This window comes from Netta rufina, assembly GCF_964035555.1.
Source record: "Netta rufina genome assembly, chromosome: 1".
Classification (NCBI taxonomy): Eukaryota; Metazoa; Chordata; class Aves; order Anseriformes; family Anatidae; genus Netta; species Netta rufina.
This window is the reverse complement of record NC_140123.1, coordinates 161345805-161366560: the sequence shown is the minus strand read 5'-3', so window position 1 is coordinate 161366560 and position 20756 is coordinate 161345805. Positions and strand designations below refer to the sequence as shown.

General features: G+C 36.8%; 1 protein-coding gene across 14 annotated transcripts in view; it reads left to right on the top strand.

Moving 5' to 3' along the window:
• ANKS1B (ankyrin repeat and sterile alpha motif domain containing 1B) overlaps positions 1–20238 on the top strand; it is a gene marked incomplete at both ends in the record, with an annotated part of 436397 nt that extends 416159 nt beyond the window's left edge. For 10 of the 14 annotated variants that reach the window (XM_084292214.1, XM_084292215.1, XM_084292213.1 and 7 more), the window contains 4 exons: positions 7252–7338; positions 11915–12052; positions 18643–18810; positions 20128–20238. In XM_084292214.1, coding sequence (XP_084148340.1) covers positions 7252–7338; positions 11915–12052; positions 18643–18810; positions 20128–20238 — 504 coding nt within the window. Of the gene's footprint in view, positions 1–7251; positions 7339–11914; positions 12053–18642; positions 18815–20127 lie in introns of all 14 variants that reach the window. The other 4 variants (XM_084292209.1, XM_084292210.1, XM_084292208.1 and 1 more) reach the window with 1 other exon arrangement.
• Between the last annotated feature and the right edge of the window lie 518 nt (positions 20239–20756).

Here is a 20756-nt window from a genome sequence, read left to right as displayed (position 1 = left end):
ATTAGATTGAGTTCTTCACAGTGGTAGGGTTATATATGTTTTTTGTTCCCACCCAAATTGCAGATTCTTGTAGCCATTCAAAATTATGGATATTTGGCAAGAACTGTGCCTATTAGAGGAATTATACTTTATTTTTCCAGTCACATATTTGTGCTCCAACGATGGATTTATATTTTATGATTTCCTATTTGTTTCCAGCTATTTTCTCTCACAAACTCCCTTTGCAGTCAACAGTACTGTCTCCTTATCTCCCTTCCTCACCTGCTGTAAACTGACCTTTGCTTTTTGGAGATTAAATCTTGCTGTCCTGACCAGGAGAGATTTATTAATTATATTTGAGAGATGTCTTCAAGAAGTTAGGAGCTTTCATCTTTCTCAGCATGGAATGGGAAATATTATAAGTTGTGTTTTCAGTCAGATTACTGCCTTCACTTCAGATCACCATAGGAACAAGAAGAAAATAAAATGTGTTTACATCAAAATAAAGAAAAGGAATAAAGTTTAATTGCAGCTGGGAAGAGACTTGTTTTCTACAGCAGACTCCATCTGGCATTTACACATCTGAATTCCTTGACCTCGTAGAAAGGGAATGGTTTTGTGCTTACCAGCGCAAGTGCAGCAGAGTAGACTCTTTCCTTTATGTGATGTTAAATCACTCATGTTGCGTACATCAAATTGCACAATCTGAACCAATCAGCCCCTTCCCAAGAGAGAGCTGAAATTCTGTTCTTGGATCCTGCCACCTTCCCAAACATTGCATAATTTTCTTAGAAGTTTTCATTATTAGAAAAGAGGTTCTTAAATTTCAAGTCAAAGTTATGGGGAACCAGCAATGAGATTCTATTCAAAAAGCATGTGCTGACTTAAGACCAAAATGTCAAAGTTGGAATTGTCACAAAATCTGCTTCCCTTATCTCTGGAGAGGAAGATGAAGCAGTGAAGAGGTGACTCTGATAAAAGTGAAATAGGGTCTAGGGCATTCCTTCCTTACTCCTTCCTCCATAAAGGAGAAGTTGATGTAAATGAACTCCTTCTTCTTGTTTCTGCTAATCCCTTTCTGCTTCTCAATTCCCACTAAAAATAGTCAGTAAAACACCACATCAGGATCCAATACCGCATTTGAGAATGAACAGATTCTCTGATCTCTGTGCTCCCAAGTGGGACTTGTAGCTCTCTATCTCTTGTGTCACCACTGCTTTGGGCGCAGTGAGGGCCTACAGTGAAACAGGCACATGGATATTACTCAAAAGGAAAAAATAAGAGATGGAAGGTCTTAAAGACATTTAGTCCTTATGCATGTCTACATCATGCTAACCCATATTCTTCAGAGGACTGTACATTCTTGAACTCTCTGGCTGACAAGAATCCAAGACGCAGGAGGGCTGCAATGCCCTGTCAGCAGCAGATGAGTGTGTACAGACGTTGAAAAAACAAGGAGATCTCGTTCCCAAGTAGATGAGTTGCAGGTGCATCCCCAGTGCAATGTTCATATTAATGATGTAGCTTGGAGGCATCCACTAATTGTAGAGAAGTAAACAGTTTTGTACCACAGGGATTACAGATGCTATCATATTCCAAGATGTATTAAATTATGTCAGTGAAACATTTTTAAGCCTTTTGGACTGTGAGAAGTTAGTAAATATTTGTTACAAGGCAGACTGCATTTTCAAAATTGGCTTCAAAACTACCAGGTCAAAAGTGAACTCTGCCTTTTTATTTCATCTTATGCATGCTGTTGCCAAAGTGATTCACTCAAAAGGAAATGCTTAACAAGGCTTCATAAGCCTTACGTAAGGAACCGACTTATGGATCTGATAGTAGGTGGTATACCAACACATATTTTGAAGTGTGCAGTTTGATTCCATTTAGAATTAATAGCAACTACCAGTATGGGAAATTGCTCAGATTCTCTAAGTGAAGTCGATTCCAGTACGTAATGGAACAGTAAAATTACCAGCTACAGTCTTCAGATAACTATTAAAAAGTAGTATAAAACAGAATTAGGAGATTTGTTTGCAAAAGTAAAAAGCCAAGATGAATTTTTAAGATTTTACAGGCTCATAAACTTGTACGCAAAATTTATGTATGAAGTTGTTAGTGAATTGGCATAGTTGAATATGTCTTTTCACTGTGTATTTGCAAGATCAAGTATAATTACATATGCAATAAAACCTTAAAGTGAAACTGGTTTCATTTTGGTCACTGTAGGAAAGTGGAGTAATCCAGTTATAAATGTACTTCTATGTACATATAAGTATGTGAAAGTGGTCAAGGTGTCAAAGTAGAATCTTCATTCCTTTTGTCAGAAAGTAAATAGATGTGGTGAAAGCATTTTGAGAGTGGGCTGGATTATACCATATGCTACAATATATCAAGGGAATGTGTGAGCACCTTTCTTAGACACCATTCTGTGTGCTTCTTAATTTCTTCTTCAGCTGCTTTGTGTGCATGTATGTGCATAGAGATACCATGTTTTGTATACTTCAGGCGTATTCAGAAGAGCTGGATTAATGCTCTCAGTTCTGCACAGTACAAGGTATTGATGTGCAATCCTGTCTTGAAAGGATTAAAGGCCCTTTAGGATTTTATGTTATGTATATGCGTGTATTTTCTTTTTAAAAACAAACAGCTAGTCTATATTTCTGTATTCACAGAAAGAAAGAAAAAATCCTCTGCCTTTTAAGTCATCATTGACTAATTTGATTTGGTAGGTACAATGGCTGGGTGGATCTCAAATTAAATTATCTGGAGCTTAGTTTGTATTCTAAATAAACATCTGGCAGTTCTGCACAGCCTTTAGCTCAAAATCAAAATACGGGTAGAAATGCTTCACTCTGGAGAGTTTGTAGTACTATAACAATCTATTTAGAGTCCACTTGTGAATAGTAGTTTTGCTTTTTTCAGTGAAATTAAGGAAAATTCATAAACAGGATTGGAAGTAACAGCTAGAACCCCAGACTGCCCTTTTTCTTCTAGGAAATGCATTCAGATTTGAACTTGCTGTCTCCCTGTCTAGCCCCCTGCTAGACATGGGTTTCTCACTGTCCTGCATAGTGGCAGCAATGGGTTCAGATGCAGACTCAGAAAAGTGTAAATCCCAACCTTTACTGTAAAAGTAAGCACTGTAATAACCAGGTAATTATGCAGAAAAGCAGTAGCTCATTTAGAAAGTCAGATGTGCTTGCAGTGTGGCTGGTGCTCTCCACTGACTTCGCAGGCACTACGAATTCCAGCAGATGCCAGTTCCCTCACTCTGAAGGTGCAGCAGAGCAAGTTCTGAGGGGCACTGAAGCCCTAAGGTCTATTTAAACCTTGCCACTAACCTGTAAGAATTATCATGTTGTTGTCCATATATATTTATTTCTATACTGTGACCACTCACTCCTCTTGTTCTTTTCAGAGAGATTATTTTTCTTCAGAAAAGTCTATTAGCAAAAGAAGCTTTGGCACAGCAGCAGTGCATCAAAATAAAGGAGAGGCTTCTATTCCTAATGGTGTTGATTCATAAGAAAAAGGGACTCCATGTCTTTTTGGGGGCTCTATGGAAGCTGAACAAATGTCACATTAGATTTAGGATGGCAGTGCTTTCCTCCATCTTCCTGTATCTGTAGTCAAGCCTGTTTTATGGCACTTGTGTTTCACATGGTATACTTCCACGCTGTCATCTACCTATCCTATAGGAAGTATTTCAGAACTGGGATCAAATTTCACTGTATGGCATACAGACTCTGCAGCATTAAGACTTCTCACTGCAGGAGCAGTGCACTTGAGGAGACAGGACATGCACATCTGTCCCTGCATGGATGACCAGCTGATCCTCTGGCAACGGCAGAGACAGGCAATGGCAATAAGCCTAGAATACACTTGCTGTTCATCCAGATGATTCTCCTAAAGTTGTATATTAAAATAAGGAGCCAAAGTTACAGTCACTGTGGAGTTCGTAGTAACTATGACCAGTTCCAGGCTAGTGAGCACTTGCCCAAAACAGGGTCCTGTCACTATGATTACTTCTACATCAGATAAAATCTAATCCTGCTACTCTGGTATGAACATGCCTTGCAGCATTAGACCATATGCCAACATACACATGACATCCTATGCCAGCCTTCAGCTGTGGGTCCTATAACCTTGGCTCAGGTCCATATGCTTCCCATAGAGTCAACAGATGGATAAAAATATTTTGTCACCTCATCATGTCCTCAACAGAATTGATATGGTGGTTAGCAACTGAAAAGCATGAGGAAAGGAAATACAGGTGCCTGTGTACCTCCTTCTCAAATTCTGGTCACAGGCATGGGCAGAGATGCCCACTTGGCCTGCACAGAGGACCGAAACAGCTGACCAAGAAAGCTGTGGGATGTCTGTCAACATCCTAGAGTCTAGAGCCAAAGCAGTTACAGTGGCCGAGCAAATGATATTTGTATTGTATCTCTGAAAACTCGTGTTACGCTTCCTGGCTGCCACCCTCTCCATTAAAAAAGGAATGAACAAACAAATAGTATGAGCTCACCATGGCAACTCAAAACTCTTGAGTAATTTTATGTGGACTTCTGTTAATCTGTCACTAGGAGTGGAGTGAGGGAAAGAGAGCTGTGTGTTTTTCACAATAGCACTTTACTAAGGATATTACCCCACTTCCCAACTGTTTGTTGCAACAGGCATATAAGCATAGAATTGTATCCCTAAATCATGTTTGTATGCTGGATTGCAATCTTCCAGAACACCTTTGCACAAATCCTGGTTTTTGTTTGATTTGCAAGTTGATAAGGAATGTCCACTCCTTACCAGCTGAGATGGTTTGGCATAATAAATTGCAAATGTCAATCAGCCTCTGATTCATTTCCTAATTTGCCACATACAGATTAATGGCATCTTGATGAGCTATTTCACTCAGATATTGTCTTCTGTCAGTTCACAACCTTCAATAAATATGAAAGGTCAGGTCTGCCCTAGACAAAGCAAGGTGAATGTAGAACAGATAAAGAAGATGGTTAAAGTACAAAATACTGGTCTAGATGAAGGAGGACTCTCAGGGAGCTGGTACAACATTGCCAACAGGAGGCTTCACCTTTATGGAAAGTGACAGATAGTACAAATTAGACCAAAAAGCTAAAATAAGTGAACTTAGTAGCTGTGTTTGCATAGTGTATGGGAGGAGAAGAGGAATTTTGCTGCTAAGGAGGCAAGGAAGGAGATAATTACAATAATCAAAATGGGAGACAAAGAGCTCCTGAATGTAGCTGTCGGGATAGAAAGAAAGGACAAAAGTTGGATGATTGCTGCACTGCCAGATGATTAAAGTGATGTTGTCATATTTGTGAATGTTTTGCCTAGATATGAGCATATGTGGGGTATATTGCTTGTTATTCTGATGGATGTATGTACTGCAGCTTCTGTGCAGTCACTGTCATGCTTTGTGTGCATTGAAATTGTATTTTATGAAAAGAGTCGGTTGAGATCTATTGTAGAGAAACGCAGGTATGTGCTTTGCTCTCTTTTTGGCAGGGATGCCATTTCGTTTTCCACTCAGAGACATGTAAATCAGATTAGTGTCTTCCTTCAGACTTTGTAATATTTTTCAGAATGTTTTATCATTTAAGCTTTCATTTTTAAGAAGTGTCTAGGCTTCTGGGTAAAAGAAGCTTTCTCCAGGATAAATTGACACTTGACATCGTCTTAAATCTCTTGTCATTTGATACTGAGAGATGCAATATTCCTCTCCGTTGTATGGAAGGGTGGGGTTCTCTTCAAAACTTAATTAGAGGTTTTAGCCTTCACAGTACAGGACACTAATTGCAGAATGTGGTTGGATCTGTAGCTTTGAAAGTTATGTTGGCAAAAATGGAGCCTTGTTTGATTCAGGAAGAAATGAGATGTGATAAAGGGACTCTCCATTTTTTTTCTTTTAAGCTATTATTTGTTTGCTGTCTAGCATTGCCATCACCTTTTTTTTTTTTTTCTTTCAGATATAGTCTGTGTTTTCAAGCTTAAATCTCCTTTTTTTTTTTTTTTTAATTTCCTTTCAAAGATACAAAACCACTGCTGCTGCTTTTTTTTTCAGCTGCTCTTGTGATCTTTTTGGATTGTATTTCTAGGCCTTTTGATGTGCTTGCACCATCATTCTATGTGCTGGTATTTCTTCATATTTAACTGTATCTGAACTTAGGTTTTCCTCTCAAGAATATGTTTGATTGATCTCTATGATCACTGGCAGAAATTACCATGACTGAGTGTTCTCTGAACTTCATCTACATTATTTATCTATGGTTGTTTTGTATATAATAGTTTTCTCTGTAATTGCCTCCCACCTTAAAGAATTCAAATCAGCTCTAAGATATGTCATACTTATTTTTCTTACTCTCTCTCTCTCTTTTTTCTTTTTTTTCTTTTTTTTTTTTTTAGTAAATTTAATCTGTAAACTAATCAATAGGCTTTCTGCAGAGAATTTACGTCTATCCCAAATATTTTCCCAATCATTCAGCAAGAAGTATCTTAGCTGCATGTCTCACACTGAAGGCACACAAAGGTAGAATAGCATAAAAGAAAAATAGCTTTATACAAAGATATAAACTGTAGGTAAGAGAACCTGGCACTAAGGGAATGCAGAATTAACCTCAGTGCTAATTCATGTGTAAAGCAGGTTGCAGTAGAAACCACATTGGAGGAAGTGCAGACAGTTAGAAATATAACTGATATAACACTGGACTGGCAGGCCTGGAGAGCTGCAGGGGTATCTCATGTCACGAATATAACAGCAAGAAGGTAAGAGAGAGAGTGAAATATTCCTAAATAACAACTAATTGCAGAAAAGAAGTAGTTCTACAAAAAACACTGCGCTGTAAATTTTTACAGCTGAGAAGGACAGGGAGAGGTGAGGCAGAGCTGAATGGGGCACATCAGATGGATGTGTTAAACATGAATATTTTGGGAAATACTTGATTACATGACTGGTCATTTCAAATATAGCAAACTTGCTTCATTCTCTTCCCGTAGTACTAAGGAAAAAGAGAGTTTTTATCATTCTTGCAATAAACTGCAGAACTCTGCAGTTCTTGCATCCTTGCAATAAACTGTGGAATTTTGTAACTACAAAGCAGCTATTTCAAAAGCCCAGAACACAGTCAGCTCAAGAAAAAGTCAAATATTTGGATAAGTACCTATTGTTTAACTGAAGTATTTTGTCAGAAGTAGAAAAGAGCGCTGTTCTTGCAATGCAATGTAACTCCAACTGCATCTTCATTTTTGTTTCAGAAGTCTACAGAACAAATGAAGAAAGTGCCAACCATTGTCCTGTCTGTCTCGTACAAAGGAGTCAAATTTATTGATGCAACAAATAAGGTATGTGCAATCATTGAATATCAGCTTTTTGCCCTCACAAATAGGAATATTTATGAGGCTGGCTCTGTAAGAGCTCCAGGCCATAGAGGGGACAGATTTGCACTTTGTGTTTCCTTTCTTTTTCTCTTCTCTTCTCTCCAAAATGAAAGTAATCTTATTGTCACTCTCCAGAAACACTGTCTGGAGGACAAGTGAGGAACACTTAATGGCTCAGTTGGAGAACATTGTGTCCGGCCTTCTGCTGTTAAAAGGCAAGCTCACCACAACAGACATTTGGCAAGGGGCCTCCACAGAATCCTTAACCATGTTCTTCCCTATGCAATTCCTTAAATAAGCAAAACCTATATACATATTTGTAGGTCTATATAATTTTTGGCTAAAAATAAGAATGTAAAGATGTTTCAATAAACAATGAAGATGCAAGAATTTATCCAGGGCCAGACATTGTAAAAATAAGAAACATGAGCTGTGAGTGTACTTTTCAAATGTTAGAGCCTCTCTGACAGCTATGTTCCTAGTAGTAGCCATTTGACTCACTGAGCTGCAGCAGATTCTTCACAGTTATAATTCCATATTTTGTTCACCTTCCTGTGTGACAATGCTCCTGTGCTTTGACTCTTACATTTCAAAATATGGACAATATATCTCCCCTTTTTAAAAAAAAAAAAAAAAAAAAAAAAGCAGAAATTGAGAGATTGGGGAACTCAGTGACGGACAGAACAACGGGTTATTGCTTAGCTAAAGTAAAATGTAAAATCCCTGTAAGCCGGAGTAAAATAATGCATGGATTTCTCTTCTGATGTTTAAGATGGCAAGAAACTGCAATTCATACTGATGCTTGCATATGAATAGAAATGATTTTTTTTTCCTGTTATGTGACTAAAATGCACTACACAATATAAAAAGTAAGTCAGGCAACCCAGCTTCCTGACCAGGTTAATAATATATATAACTGCTTTGTGTTGCTGAGCATTCAGATCACACCATACATCTAACCCAGTATCCTTCAAACTTAACAAAGCAGTCAGTTTTTAAAGGTGTGTAACTAGAACCGGGTTTTAAGTGAGGGGACAAAAGCAGGTTTGTGATCTTCTGCTATAGTTTGGAAGCCACATGCAGGGTTAGAAGACAGCATGAAAGAAAAACAGATGTGAAATTAGTATTATGTCAGGTATGGCATATTGGCTAGAGCAGAGAGGCCAGGGATTCCTGTCAGCTTCTTTTTCTTCCATTGAATCAAAATGGAGCTTCTGCAACCCTCATATCCTTTATGTTCTCTAATGTGCAGGGCATAAATCAGGACATTGTAATGCTATTAACTATAACTTGGGTAAAGCTGTATTCAGCTCTTAAATCTCCTCTATAGTGTAAGGGACATTACTGTAATGTCCTTAGGTTAAAGAAAATAAAAAATAAAAAATAAAAAATCAAGAGAACACAAGGAGCTTCCAGTACAGTGCCTCTTGTCTTATGTATGAAGGAAATTTGAAGTAAATTGGGCAAATTTTATTAGGTGCCTCTAGTTCAATCCCACTGAAAATTATGCCAGTAGTGCAATAGATGTACTTGATCAAGATAATGCCACAGTTCTGTGTGTTAGCTCAAGTGGTAGAATGCTTTCTCTTCAGTTCAAAATCTGCACTGCCTTTCCCTTCTGTAAAAGCCAGGTAATAGCCTGCAACCCTCCCAGGAACGTTGTTATCAGCCTTGTCCACAGTGTGCTGTACCCAATTCCTTCAAGACCCAAAACAGATTAGCACTAAGGTGAGATCCTATTCAGACTTGTACTGATGAGCTTATAGTTGACAGCACTGGACACCACTTAGAAATAAATGCACACTTTTAAATTACAAAAATAGCTAGCAGTTATGTGCTTGAAAACTCAGCTCTCACGGATGTTCATCCTTTTTCTTTATGCCACCAAGCTAAGAATTTGTATTCTGAGTTACAGCAGGCAAAGCTTCAGGTAACAAAGGGGCTCTGACCTCATTCCACTAAAGCTATTTCAGTGACGCCTTGAAGCTTGGCATGACACCGCTTTGACATGACACCATTTCTTTGCAAGTGAGGCCAGAAAGAAATTGCTGCTTAGAAAAAAAAGCAGACTTTCAGAAATTTCTCGTGGATCAGAGCTAACCCTAACTTCAGGATAATTTCTGCAAGAAGGGGGATTGCCTGACACAAGGTAGGCAAGCAAAGGGAAGGTTTCTTATCAAAAACTTGATCTCTCAGGGGTATTTCCTTGGCAGAAGCAGAACTGACTTTCACCTTCCCTTCTTTTTTTCAGAAGCTCTGGAGGTTGCTCTCAACAAAATGAGTAACAATTTTAGAACAACAATTTTTCATTGTCGGTCAGTGCCAGAGGAGTGCACCCAGAAGAGCAAACTGGTTTATAGTCTTACAATTTCTGTAGACTAAAACTATAGGTCTACTAGAGTAGTGACCCTAGGAAATAGTAAATGCATGCACTGAAAACATTTTTAACTTGGAAAGGAGATCACAGAGCATAATTCTGTAGAAGCTAGGGAAAAGCCTATTTCACTACTAATTTTCATCCACAAGATTTATTTTAGGCACACCTTATTTTATTCAAAACAAAGTCAATATGGGTATGTTTACAAACTTCACTTGGTTTAATGTTAAAATAAGCTGTAAAGCACAAACCCCTGTGTCAACCCCAGGTCACCTAGGAAAAGTTTCAGCATGGCAGAGCTTTCAGCTGGTTGCTTTGTGAGTCGTGATTTAACATAAGTATTTCACATGATTTTAACACCTTCCAAGCATTAATTCTTTCTGCTTATTAAACTACAATGTTGATGCTACAACATCAATGACAATATATTACAGCTATATCTGTAATCTTAAAGGGATATCTAAATCCCCGGTTTTGGTATAATTATAATTCTCATCAAAATCTTTACTGAGGGTAAAAGTTATCAATTTGAGAACAAAGGAAATAAAATGCTTAAAGTAACGTAAAAAGTCAATGGCCGTTAAGCAGAGATTATACATGTCATTATAAACTGGCATATATTGAAACATAAGTAATGTTTTTGTAATTTTTATGAATAATGCATTAAACAGAAATAACCGAGTATCTTGCAACAATTTAAGATTAAGAGGATTATTTTGTGTCTTTGGTAAGTGTTTCCTTATCATGTTTTTTCTGTAATTTGAAATTTGGAATGCTTTTTATTAAGATTTTTCCCAACCCGTCATTTCTTCAATTAGATATATTAATACATCTTTTAGAAAACTTGACACCTACATACAAGTGGGAAAGTTGCCACTTAGCAAATGAAAGAAGATATGGCAAAGCATTCTAAGTAACTTAGTTGTACATAATTCTTGTTCTTAGAAAAAATGAAAAAAAAAAAAAAGAAAAAAGAGGAGGAGAGGAGGTGAGTTGGAAAGAAAAAAAAAAAAAAAAAAAAAGGTGAGGGAAAAACAGAGATGCTCAGAGATTGTTTTAACTTGAACAGATGCCACTAAGGCAACAGTGAAACATAGAGCTGTGAGGGACTGTGACACTACAGATGTCATGTGTTCTTTGGTGCAATAGAGATGTCATACTGCAGCAGGCTTGTTCTCTTTCTTTGTTATTTTTTTTGTTTGTTTGCTTTGTGGAAAAGCCATAGCCACAGTCAGGAGGGCCACAATTCAGAAGATCATATATGATGAGTTGTTCTTCTGTTAAATTATTTGAAACGTGTGTGCTGATGAAGCAAGGCCTAATCATAAGCCACTATACAGTATCTTCTTCTCTGGCTTCATGGTTCCTTTGGCCTGAACACAATACTTACATATCAGTAATTTATGTAATGAATATTCATAATTTTCTTCAAAGGTCTAGACAGTTTTTTATTTATTTATTTCGTCAGACAGCCACTCCCCACCTCTACCTCAGTTGTATGCTGTAGTTTACATTGGCTGTTGCAAGTAGCGTTGCTAGGTGCATGAAGAGTTTAATACTTCTAAATCTCTTACAGGATGCTGTTGTTGCTAAGTGGAGAAGAGTTGCCAGATCTTTCTATAGTTAAACTTCTTACTAAGCAGAAACATTTCAAGAGCTCAGGGTTTTAATTATAAATGTTGATGCTTTGTTTTGTTTTCTTGAAAGAGTGTATCTAAATTTTATCAAACACCACGTGTAAAAAAAAAAAAAAAAAAAAAAAAAGGATATTGAGCCTGTTGGGTTTCAACAGATCCTTTCCTGAAAACCATGTAGCCTGAAAAACCATGTAGTCTGAAACTGTATTTACAGCCCTATGCCAGAAAGATGTCTTTTTGTCAAAAATACTGCATAAACTGTATAAAACCCAAGCAAAATCATAGGGAAGACCATAGAATGCACTTGTTGCCTACCAGCTTTTTGACAATTTTAGTTATTGTTGGAGAAGATCAAAACTGAAATGAAATGTATAAGCTCACACATGGAGCGTATTAAATCTCTTCTTAGTAAAAAACTTCTGAAATACTTCAGAACAGTAAATGAATGTAAATACAAATCTAACAGCAAGATTTTGCAGCTTTTACATGTAATTCCTAATTGTTTGATTTTTTTTTTTTTGAACAGAATATTATTGCTGAACATGAAATCCGTAACATTTCCTGTGCTGCACAAGACCCTGAAGACCTTTCTACATTTGCGTACATCACTAAAGACTTGAAGACAAATCACCACTACTGCCACGTATTCACTGCATTTGATGTGGTCAGTTTATGAATGATACTTCCTTTAATAGTGCTTTGTAATAGTTATAGTTCTTTAATTCTGTTAAATCATTTTCAGGCTATATAGTGATTAATAGAAGGTACTGTTCATTTACCACATGAAAATATTAATCTACTATGAGGTAGTAAAACAACATTTATGGAGAAAAATAAGGATTTTCTTTGATACTATCTTATTTCATATCTGAAATAATTCACCTATGTAATTACAGATTTTTACTGTAACTTTAGTGCATAGCAGAAGAGAAATTTGAAATGCTATTGAAACAAAAATCATTCAAAAACATTAGTATAGTACAACATGTATGAATTCTTTAAACATGTTTATAAGTGAGTCTTGACAAACAATTCTTCTAATCTATGCTACAGCTTTCCAAGAAGTTCACAAAAAGCACTTTTGGCCACCCAGTCTGAAATTTCAGAATGTAGCAGATAAATCAGAACTGAATCAATATTCATTACATTCAGTGCTTAGTCCTGCCGAAAGTCTGACTCAAGAAGTGGCTTAAAATAAGTTTGCATTTTAGACTATGTTCCACTGCCTGAAAAGTCAAGGAAGGACTGGTTTGGTGAGTTCCAGCTTTTTGGCTTTTACCCTCATCAGTCTCTCCAAACCAACCAACAAAGGGTGAGAGGGAAAATCACTTTATTGTGGAGTGGAAACATCCCACGTTCACAATGTGGATGTGGTCTGCTTTTTGGACAGAGATCAGATGTTATCCCAGTAAGTGATTTCTTTGGATTTCTTAGCCCAACTGCTCCACGGGTTTCAATGTTTAGCTGAATCAGTCCCAATAAAGCAAACATCTTTCTAAGTATTTCTTAAACCTTTTGGTATTGTATTGAATAACCTGGAAAACCGAAACTTCTGCAAACGTACAGGGAAAATATGAAAAGTTTTATTCTTACTTCAAACAGACAACCAAAAAAAAAAAAAACCTTAGATCTAAGAAAGAGGAGACCACACAGAGAACTAACTACATATCTCTAGAGGTCCTAGGAATATTTGGCTACCACACTAAATCTCATAGATTTGAAACATCTGTGATAACAGAGATATGAACAGAACACTGTCCTTTTTATGTTCCTGTGTAAAAAGTTACACCTGTAACCATCATCAGATTATTATGGTCCCTCTGTTCTCTTATGCTCTATGTCATGGAAGTGGGAGTTTTAGTTTAAAAAATAATCCAGATATGGAGTTTGGAGAAAAATTATTTTGATACCACCTTTTCCTTTTGAAAGCAGATTGCATTTATTTGGAAATCAGTCTCAAAACTCTTATTTCAGTTAAAAACAAATAGTTTCCAAATACCATATCTTCATTTATAGGTCTAATAATCAAACACAAACACAGACCCGGGTAACATTCATTTTCCAGAATAGTGATCCAGAAATAATTCTAACATTTTGCTCACTTCCCATACCTTAGGAGGAGCATTTAATACCCTAAGCACTTTAATGTTTCCATATTGCTTAAAATAGCTATTTAATGTCTAACTGTCATATTTTTTTTTCTGCTATATAATCCTCAGTCGGGTGTTATCTACTGAAATATTCTTTTTGTGTATGTGTGTTGTTTTATGTTTCAGGATCTAACATTTCTTATGGAAGTACAAGCTCCGTGAAAAAAAAAAAAATAAATATCTAAATATTCAGAACATAAGAATACAGTAATTTAAATTTTCTATTTAAGTCCAGCCTTTATGGAGCCTGATCTTACAGTTTGCTAATAGAAACAGTCCTGTCATTTTTTTAGTAGATAGAAATCCAACCATGGTAAGAAAAGTAAAGTTCAAAATGGTAAAACCCACAATAAAGTATAAAAAAAGATGCATCTAATATATATTATGGTAATATAATATACACTATTAGATGATTTTTTTTCACTCTCTTAGGTCCTTCAATTCCCCAGGAAATATGGGGAATAGCTTTTTTTTTTTTTTTTTTTTTTTTCCCCAATAGGAAAGTATTTTAGTATAACATGTCAACTACCAGCATTACTGATACTATTTAGAAGTGACTGTACATTCAACTTCTCTACTCAGAGTTATAATGCTATAATCAAAATTGGGAAAAACATCAGACTTGCCTGAAGAATATTGAAGGACACAAGGCTTGGGGAGAAGAGGATTTATTGAGCGGTATTTGAAACCCACTTCACTCATTCACTCAGAAAAAAACAACCCTAAAACTACCAGTGAGGGATTCCTACTGGAGAAATAAGCCATCATAACAGTCCCTGTGCCAAAGTTCAGTTCATATATGGGAGACATCCAAAGTAATTTCAGTCAGGTATTCTTTCATTGTGCAACACACCAATTAATAGAAAATAATCTGCATAAACTGGAACAGTGTCTGCTTTTCTTCATGCAAAGGGCCTGACTAGTGCTCTGCATAACCCAAAGACTTTGCTTTTCTGTATTCTTCTGTCCTTCATTGCACAGATTAAGCTGGATAAGCATTGGAAACTGCTAGTATACATATATAGCAGAGATGAAAAAACATGTTTTCAGGTCTCAAAGTTCTCTTTATTGCCTTCTTCCAGTGGATTTGGAGACTGAAATTTGTTTTGGAAGTTGTTCTTTGTTCACATGACCATCCAGGTACAATCAACATAGCATCTGCTTGTCCTCAGAACAGAATACTTCCTTCCTTTCCAAACCCCAGAGATGGCATGCCCAGATGCTGTCCTCTCAGGGGAACATTAGGCAGAATGTGTGAAAGCATTTTAATTTCTCCTCACAACCTTCTTGAGATGGAGCACACTCAGGCACGGAGAGCTTTCAGCTCATGAGCAAATGAGTCTCTCCTCTTTGTCTAGTCTACATAGATAGCTTTTGCAGCAGTCTGAAAAGCACAATTTGAAGGCCTGTTTCCATCTTTTTATTGCATACAATATCTCACTGTGCTACATTAGAAGAGAGGGAAGGATTCAGAAGAGTTTGACATATGTCACTGCTTTAAATCCACAATGAGAAAGGATCAAGAATTTAAGTTGCATGAGTGCCTGTTCATGAAAACCTCATGCAGCCCAGGAGTCCACAGCTGTTAAAGGCAAATGCCAGGTGTGCTTCTCTCGTCATACCAGCTTTGGTGAGCTGAGCTTTCTTCCCCTTGAATGCACAAAGGGTGACGCATTAGAGTGCAGACAAATGCACGTCCTTTCAGGTGCCCCCAAATGTAAATGTTTTGTGGTCTGGAGGGTAAAGCATCTGTACAGTCAACAGTGTAAACGTACATGTATAACAGCTCTACACCCAAGGAACTCTATTTACGAATAAATAACCTTCCATATTTGTCAGGTTTTTATAGTAGAAATCCTTGACGTCAGGCCTTGAAGACCATCATGACTAAGAATCGGGCAAATGATTACATTCCAGGGAATGGAAATTTTGAACTGGGATAGAATTTTCAGATTTTTCAAGTTAAAATTTCATATACTGTGTTCGGTTTGGTTTTACCTACTGGGATTTTAAGTTCAGTACATTGCAGAGAGGATCTCCTAATTGACATTCCTACACAGCCAATGAGGTGGGTAGCTCATACCAATTATCTGTGCGATACCAAAGGAAGCTTCTCCAGTAAATTCAGTTTAAAGACCAAATATAACATTGATCATAAAGGGGAAAAAAATCATTGCCTTAAAGCAGAAACCCATCAAATCCTCAGTATATCCAAAGTGTTTTTCAAAAAAGGCAAAAAAAAAAAAAAAAAAAAAATTCCTTGCAAGTGACATTTTAGTTTTTGTAGATCAAAAGACAGAAATTAGCAATCTTGCTCTCATTCTTAAAATATTCCTGAAGCCTCAACATAGCTTTATGGAAGCATGAAAATACAACGAAGAAACAGTGCCTGCTGCAACTTATGCAGGAAAAAAAAAAAAAAAACTGTAGCAAAACAATTAGCTGTTGTAATTGGTTGGCTGAATTAAAGTGGTTGAAGAATACTGACTCAGACTTGCACTAAGGAATTGAAATATAACATTACACTGGAAACAAGGCAATTGACCTCAGTTTCTCATAACACACAAATTAAAGGCATTAGCTTACTCACTTTCCTTCTCTGCCATGCTGAGCAAAGAATGGGATTGCAGCAGCACTCAGAATCACCATGGTCCTAAAAAGTTTACCTCCTTTCCAAGGAGCTTTACGGGGTGACGTAAAAGTCAACGTCCTCCACAGCGACCACATGGTCTACAACTTTTGTACTAGGCATATCTTGTGTAGACAGACTTCTTTACTTCCTTTTGTGTTATATGTTTAAAAAATAATAATAATAATAAAATGGTGTGCTCAGTCCATCAGAAGGATTTACATTATGGTTTTTACAGTTGTTGTCTTCCTCCCATATCCTCAAGGGAATCCTGCTCTTACCTCTCCAGTAATAGCCCATCCAATATATGCTAACTCTCATCTTCATATTCCTCCCCTAGTACTACAAGTGAGAAATCTCTCAACCCAAACCTATTTACTTCCGTTGTGTGTGTGTTTTTTTTTTCCAATTAGAATTCTGCAGATACTTTGTTTAAATTTTAAAAGGTAAAATTCTGAAGCCCTCCATTATATACAAGTGAAGTGCACGCTTCACTTCTTCAAAGCTCTATCACAGTACACCATGTGTGACATTTATGCACAAGTTATGGTTCAGTTTATGTTTAGAATAATGAACAGAACAGTACACACTTTGCATTGTTTGCCATATTTCAAATATGTATTAACTATAGAAACAGCTACATGTTTGCATGCTCTAGGCAGGCCTATTTTTTTCATTTTACACACTATACAAGAAAACAAACCATAGTAGCTTACGACAAGATGCAGGATGCAGACTACATTTCCCATGTCTCTGCATGGCAGACTCTCTGCTTTTCTCTACTCTGATCTCAGAACTGTTCAGTCTGTCTCTCAGGGACCTTTATGTATACCTTCCTGGATAGTGCGTTCTGCCAGTCCCAATAGTATTACAGTCTGTTTTTTCTCCAAACCTTTATTACACCCTGTTCTGTTGATGTATTCCTTTACCAATAATAATATCCAGCGTAGATAATACCACAGTGACATAGTACACTACTTTACTGTCACAACAGCAGATTAAGATGTCGTTAGAATAATATCCTCGCGCTACTAATATGTGCAGTCTATTTCAAATAATATTATTCTGTACCTTTTTAACAATTATACTCAATTGGTCTTAATTCTATAACTAGTGTCCTGCTAAAAGGCAGACCACTTTATAATAGTCTCTTTAGGTTTTCATTTATGACTCCACTGGCAAACTTCAGTATTTCTCAGTCCTGGCCAGTTTCCTTAAATTAAGAGGGAGACAATTTGGAGACTATTGCTATCAAATCAGACAAACATTTTTATTTGGGAAACTATGTAACTTTGGCTAGCTTGCTGTTGTTAATGCAGTCATAACAGCTGAGAGGATGTCCCAGTGGAGGAGTATAATTGTTTTCTCTCTGACCTAACAAAGGCCAGAGTTGGCACCTTTATAAGAAGCTTCTGTAATGAGCCAAATAGGCTGAATTTAGCCTACACTTTTTCTACAGAGTATAAAGACTCTCATTACAGAGAATGTGTGGGTTATAAAGTACATCATTCAATGAAGTGTGATAACAAAGGGATAGAATTTCTTCATGACTGCAGTGAAACTGTAGTATATGGCATGAAATAAGACACATAGTCTTTTAACCATTTAATGACTGAAGGGCAGAGAGTGTATTTCTGTGTGTCTTGCACTGCTTTCTCACTTATTACAAACTCAGCAGTTAGACTTGACAAGCTAAAAAGATGCATCACATAAAATTGCTACATCTGAAATTACATCAAAAGCATGTAGGTGTTTTAAGGGCTCACCTAATTTCAAAGCATACAGGAATGCACCCAGCTGTGGGCTACAGATGTTCAGGAAGGAGAGAGTAACTTCTGAATTAAATCCAAGATGTATGAATTACTCTAAGAAGAATGCAGGACATAAGAAAGCAAGCCTGCAGGCTTGTGTTGGCTCTGCAGGTGTTCAAAATATTATTGGAAAGTTTGTAAGAGCCTATAAATAAATATACCAAAACAACCCCACAAACCTGGAGGGGGAAAAAAAAAAAAAAGACTTTCACTTGCAGTTTGGATTGTGGTCAGCCAGCTCTGGAGAAGGAGAGGTCAGCAAAGGAAGTCTGGAGGTCTGAAGTAGAGGAAGGTGGAATGTCAGATACCCACAGCAGTCCAAGATGGGTGGGGTCTCAAGAACAGCAGATACAGGGTGAGGTGGGAAGGGGTGGAGGGGTTAATGACTTGTTTGAAAAAGAGGTGACACCCATCCACCCACCCCTTTTCTCATGTTTAGTGAGATAATGTTTTCAAAGTTTTTTAAAGTAATTATTTTAACTACAGTAGATTACATATAGATTGTCCTTAATCAATGAGAAATCAAATAACAGATGTAAATATTGCAGATATTGTTTTTAATTATTTTCATTAAAATGCATTCTGTAAACAGTACTATGCCACTTCTTATATCTAACAATAACTCCACCTAATTCCAATTTTAAATGTTTTTGTTTTGTTCCAGAATTTAGCTTATGAAATCATTCTTACATTAGGACAAGCATTTGAGGTGGCCTATCAGCTTGCACTACAAGCACGAAAAGGGGGCCATTCTTCAACACTCCCAGAAAGCTTTGAAAATAAACCTTCTAAACCTATTCCAAAACCACGTGTTAGTATTCGGAAGTCAGTGGTAAGTAGAAAGGAGTGGTGCATGTAAAAAAAAAATAATAATAATAACAATAATAATAATAGTAAGCTATACAGTAAGAATTGATGCATGTGTAGAAGCTGTGTAAGTTAACACACCTGTTGAGTCAGAAACTCTCCACGTCTCAGCTGTGCTGCCTCTGCTCATCACGTGGTAGGGTTATGTCACTGCAGTGCAGGAAGCCACTCAGAACTGCCCAATTTGTGTTCCTCTGGTTTAGAAAGTTGCTTGACTAGTGTTGAACATATTTCTTTTCTAGTTATTCCAAAGTTTTAATTGATTCAGCCTGATTTCAATGTATTGTCCTCCTTTAAGTGTTGTGTATCACAGCCAATGCATACATTTAAAACTGTTCAGTTCCATGGACTTCCTGGAGCCTGTGTCAAGAAATAAAATCAGCACTAAACCTATTTTTGTTACACAATCACTGCATGTGCAAATCAGTATCTCAAAAATTTTGATGTTTGATTTGGGTATGATTGCCAGATGATGAAACCTAATCAAATTGCAAATCCAAATCAATCTACAGTGATCTTGTCACACCAAACAACTTCGTTTCCTACCTTTTTTTTTTTTAATTTTTTACCTTCTACAGAACCTCCTTTCAGAACAGGGTTTCAATACCCTTTTCAATATCTTCTTTGAAATCCCAAATTCCTAAAAATCGTAGGTGATCAGAGCAACATATTGATTTTCTTTATATTTTCTTGTCATCCTAGAGTGCACAGCTGACAGTGAAACACTCTTTTATGATACAGCTATTCAAAAATTACAAAAATTATTTTAATTCAAGTGAGCGTAGCATGATCATGTAGTTGACTACATAGTGTATCATATTCATTGGCTATAAAGGAGAACCATACTCTGTGATATTTAATTCTGGGATGAGGGGAAGGGGATATGTATACATGAACGTGTACATATGACCATGCACTTTCTTGTTCATCACCATAGGATTTTAAGAAAGAACATTTCCTGATGCTATCATCTGTCTCAGTACTGAAAGGACTTTGCAGGATCAAATGTTGCTTTAAATGTAGCATTAACAAGCTTTGATGCGCTAGAGCTTGGGGATCAGCACTGCTCTGATCTAAACTGTAAATCAGGGCAACCATCAGTAGGTAGATGGGAATACAGACCACTGCAGACTACTGCTGTAGACATTAGAACAGGGCTTTATTGATAAAGGTTTTGTGGTGTTTTCTAGTATTTTTTTTTTTTTAAGAAAAAACTTCTACTAGAAATGCTGTGTGCAGAGATGGTAACCCATCTGTTTATCTGCTTTTTTTTTTTTTAAAGCAAATAGATCCATCTGAACAAAAGACTCTTGCGAATCTACCATGGATTGTTGAACCTGGACAAGAAGCCAAAAGAGGCATTAATACCAAGTATGAAACTACAATTTTCTGATACAAAACTCTCCCCCTGTTCCTTGTTGTGCCTTGCACTCCAAGCAGTCACAGCACAGCCTTTCCTTTATGGCAACGTTTCAATCCAGCAGAGAGGAAGACTGCACTGTATGAGTGGCCTTGTAACTAACGAAAAAGGCTGATAGTCATTTCTGGTGATCTTCTTCCTGCAGCACTGACAGAAGAATGACACTATATGAAGACTTTTAAAATTACAGTCCACAAGAGGAGTGAGAAACATTATTTTTCACACAGTTCTCCCTTGTGACTTTGCCACAGTGCTTTCTTTGATTTCTTATTTTAGAATTCTACTTTTTAAAAAAACAAAAGGTCTCCTAACTAACACTAATGCTGCCTACAAGTAGGATATTTGATTGGTTTTTTATTTAAATCTTGGCAGTTTTTAATTGAAATAGAACCAGAATTAATAAATAGAGTATTTGTGAAACCACTGAATTCATTAATAATTGCTGTGTTGAATAAAGAACTCATTAAAGTGACAAGAAATTAGGTACCCTG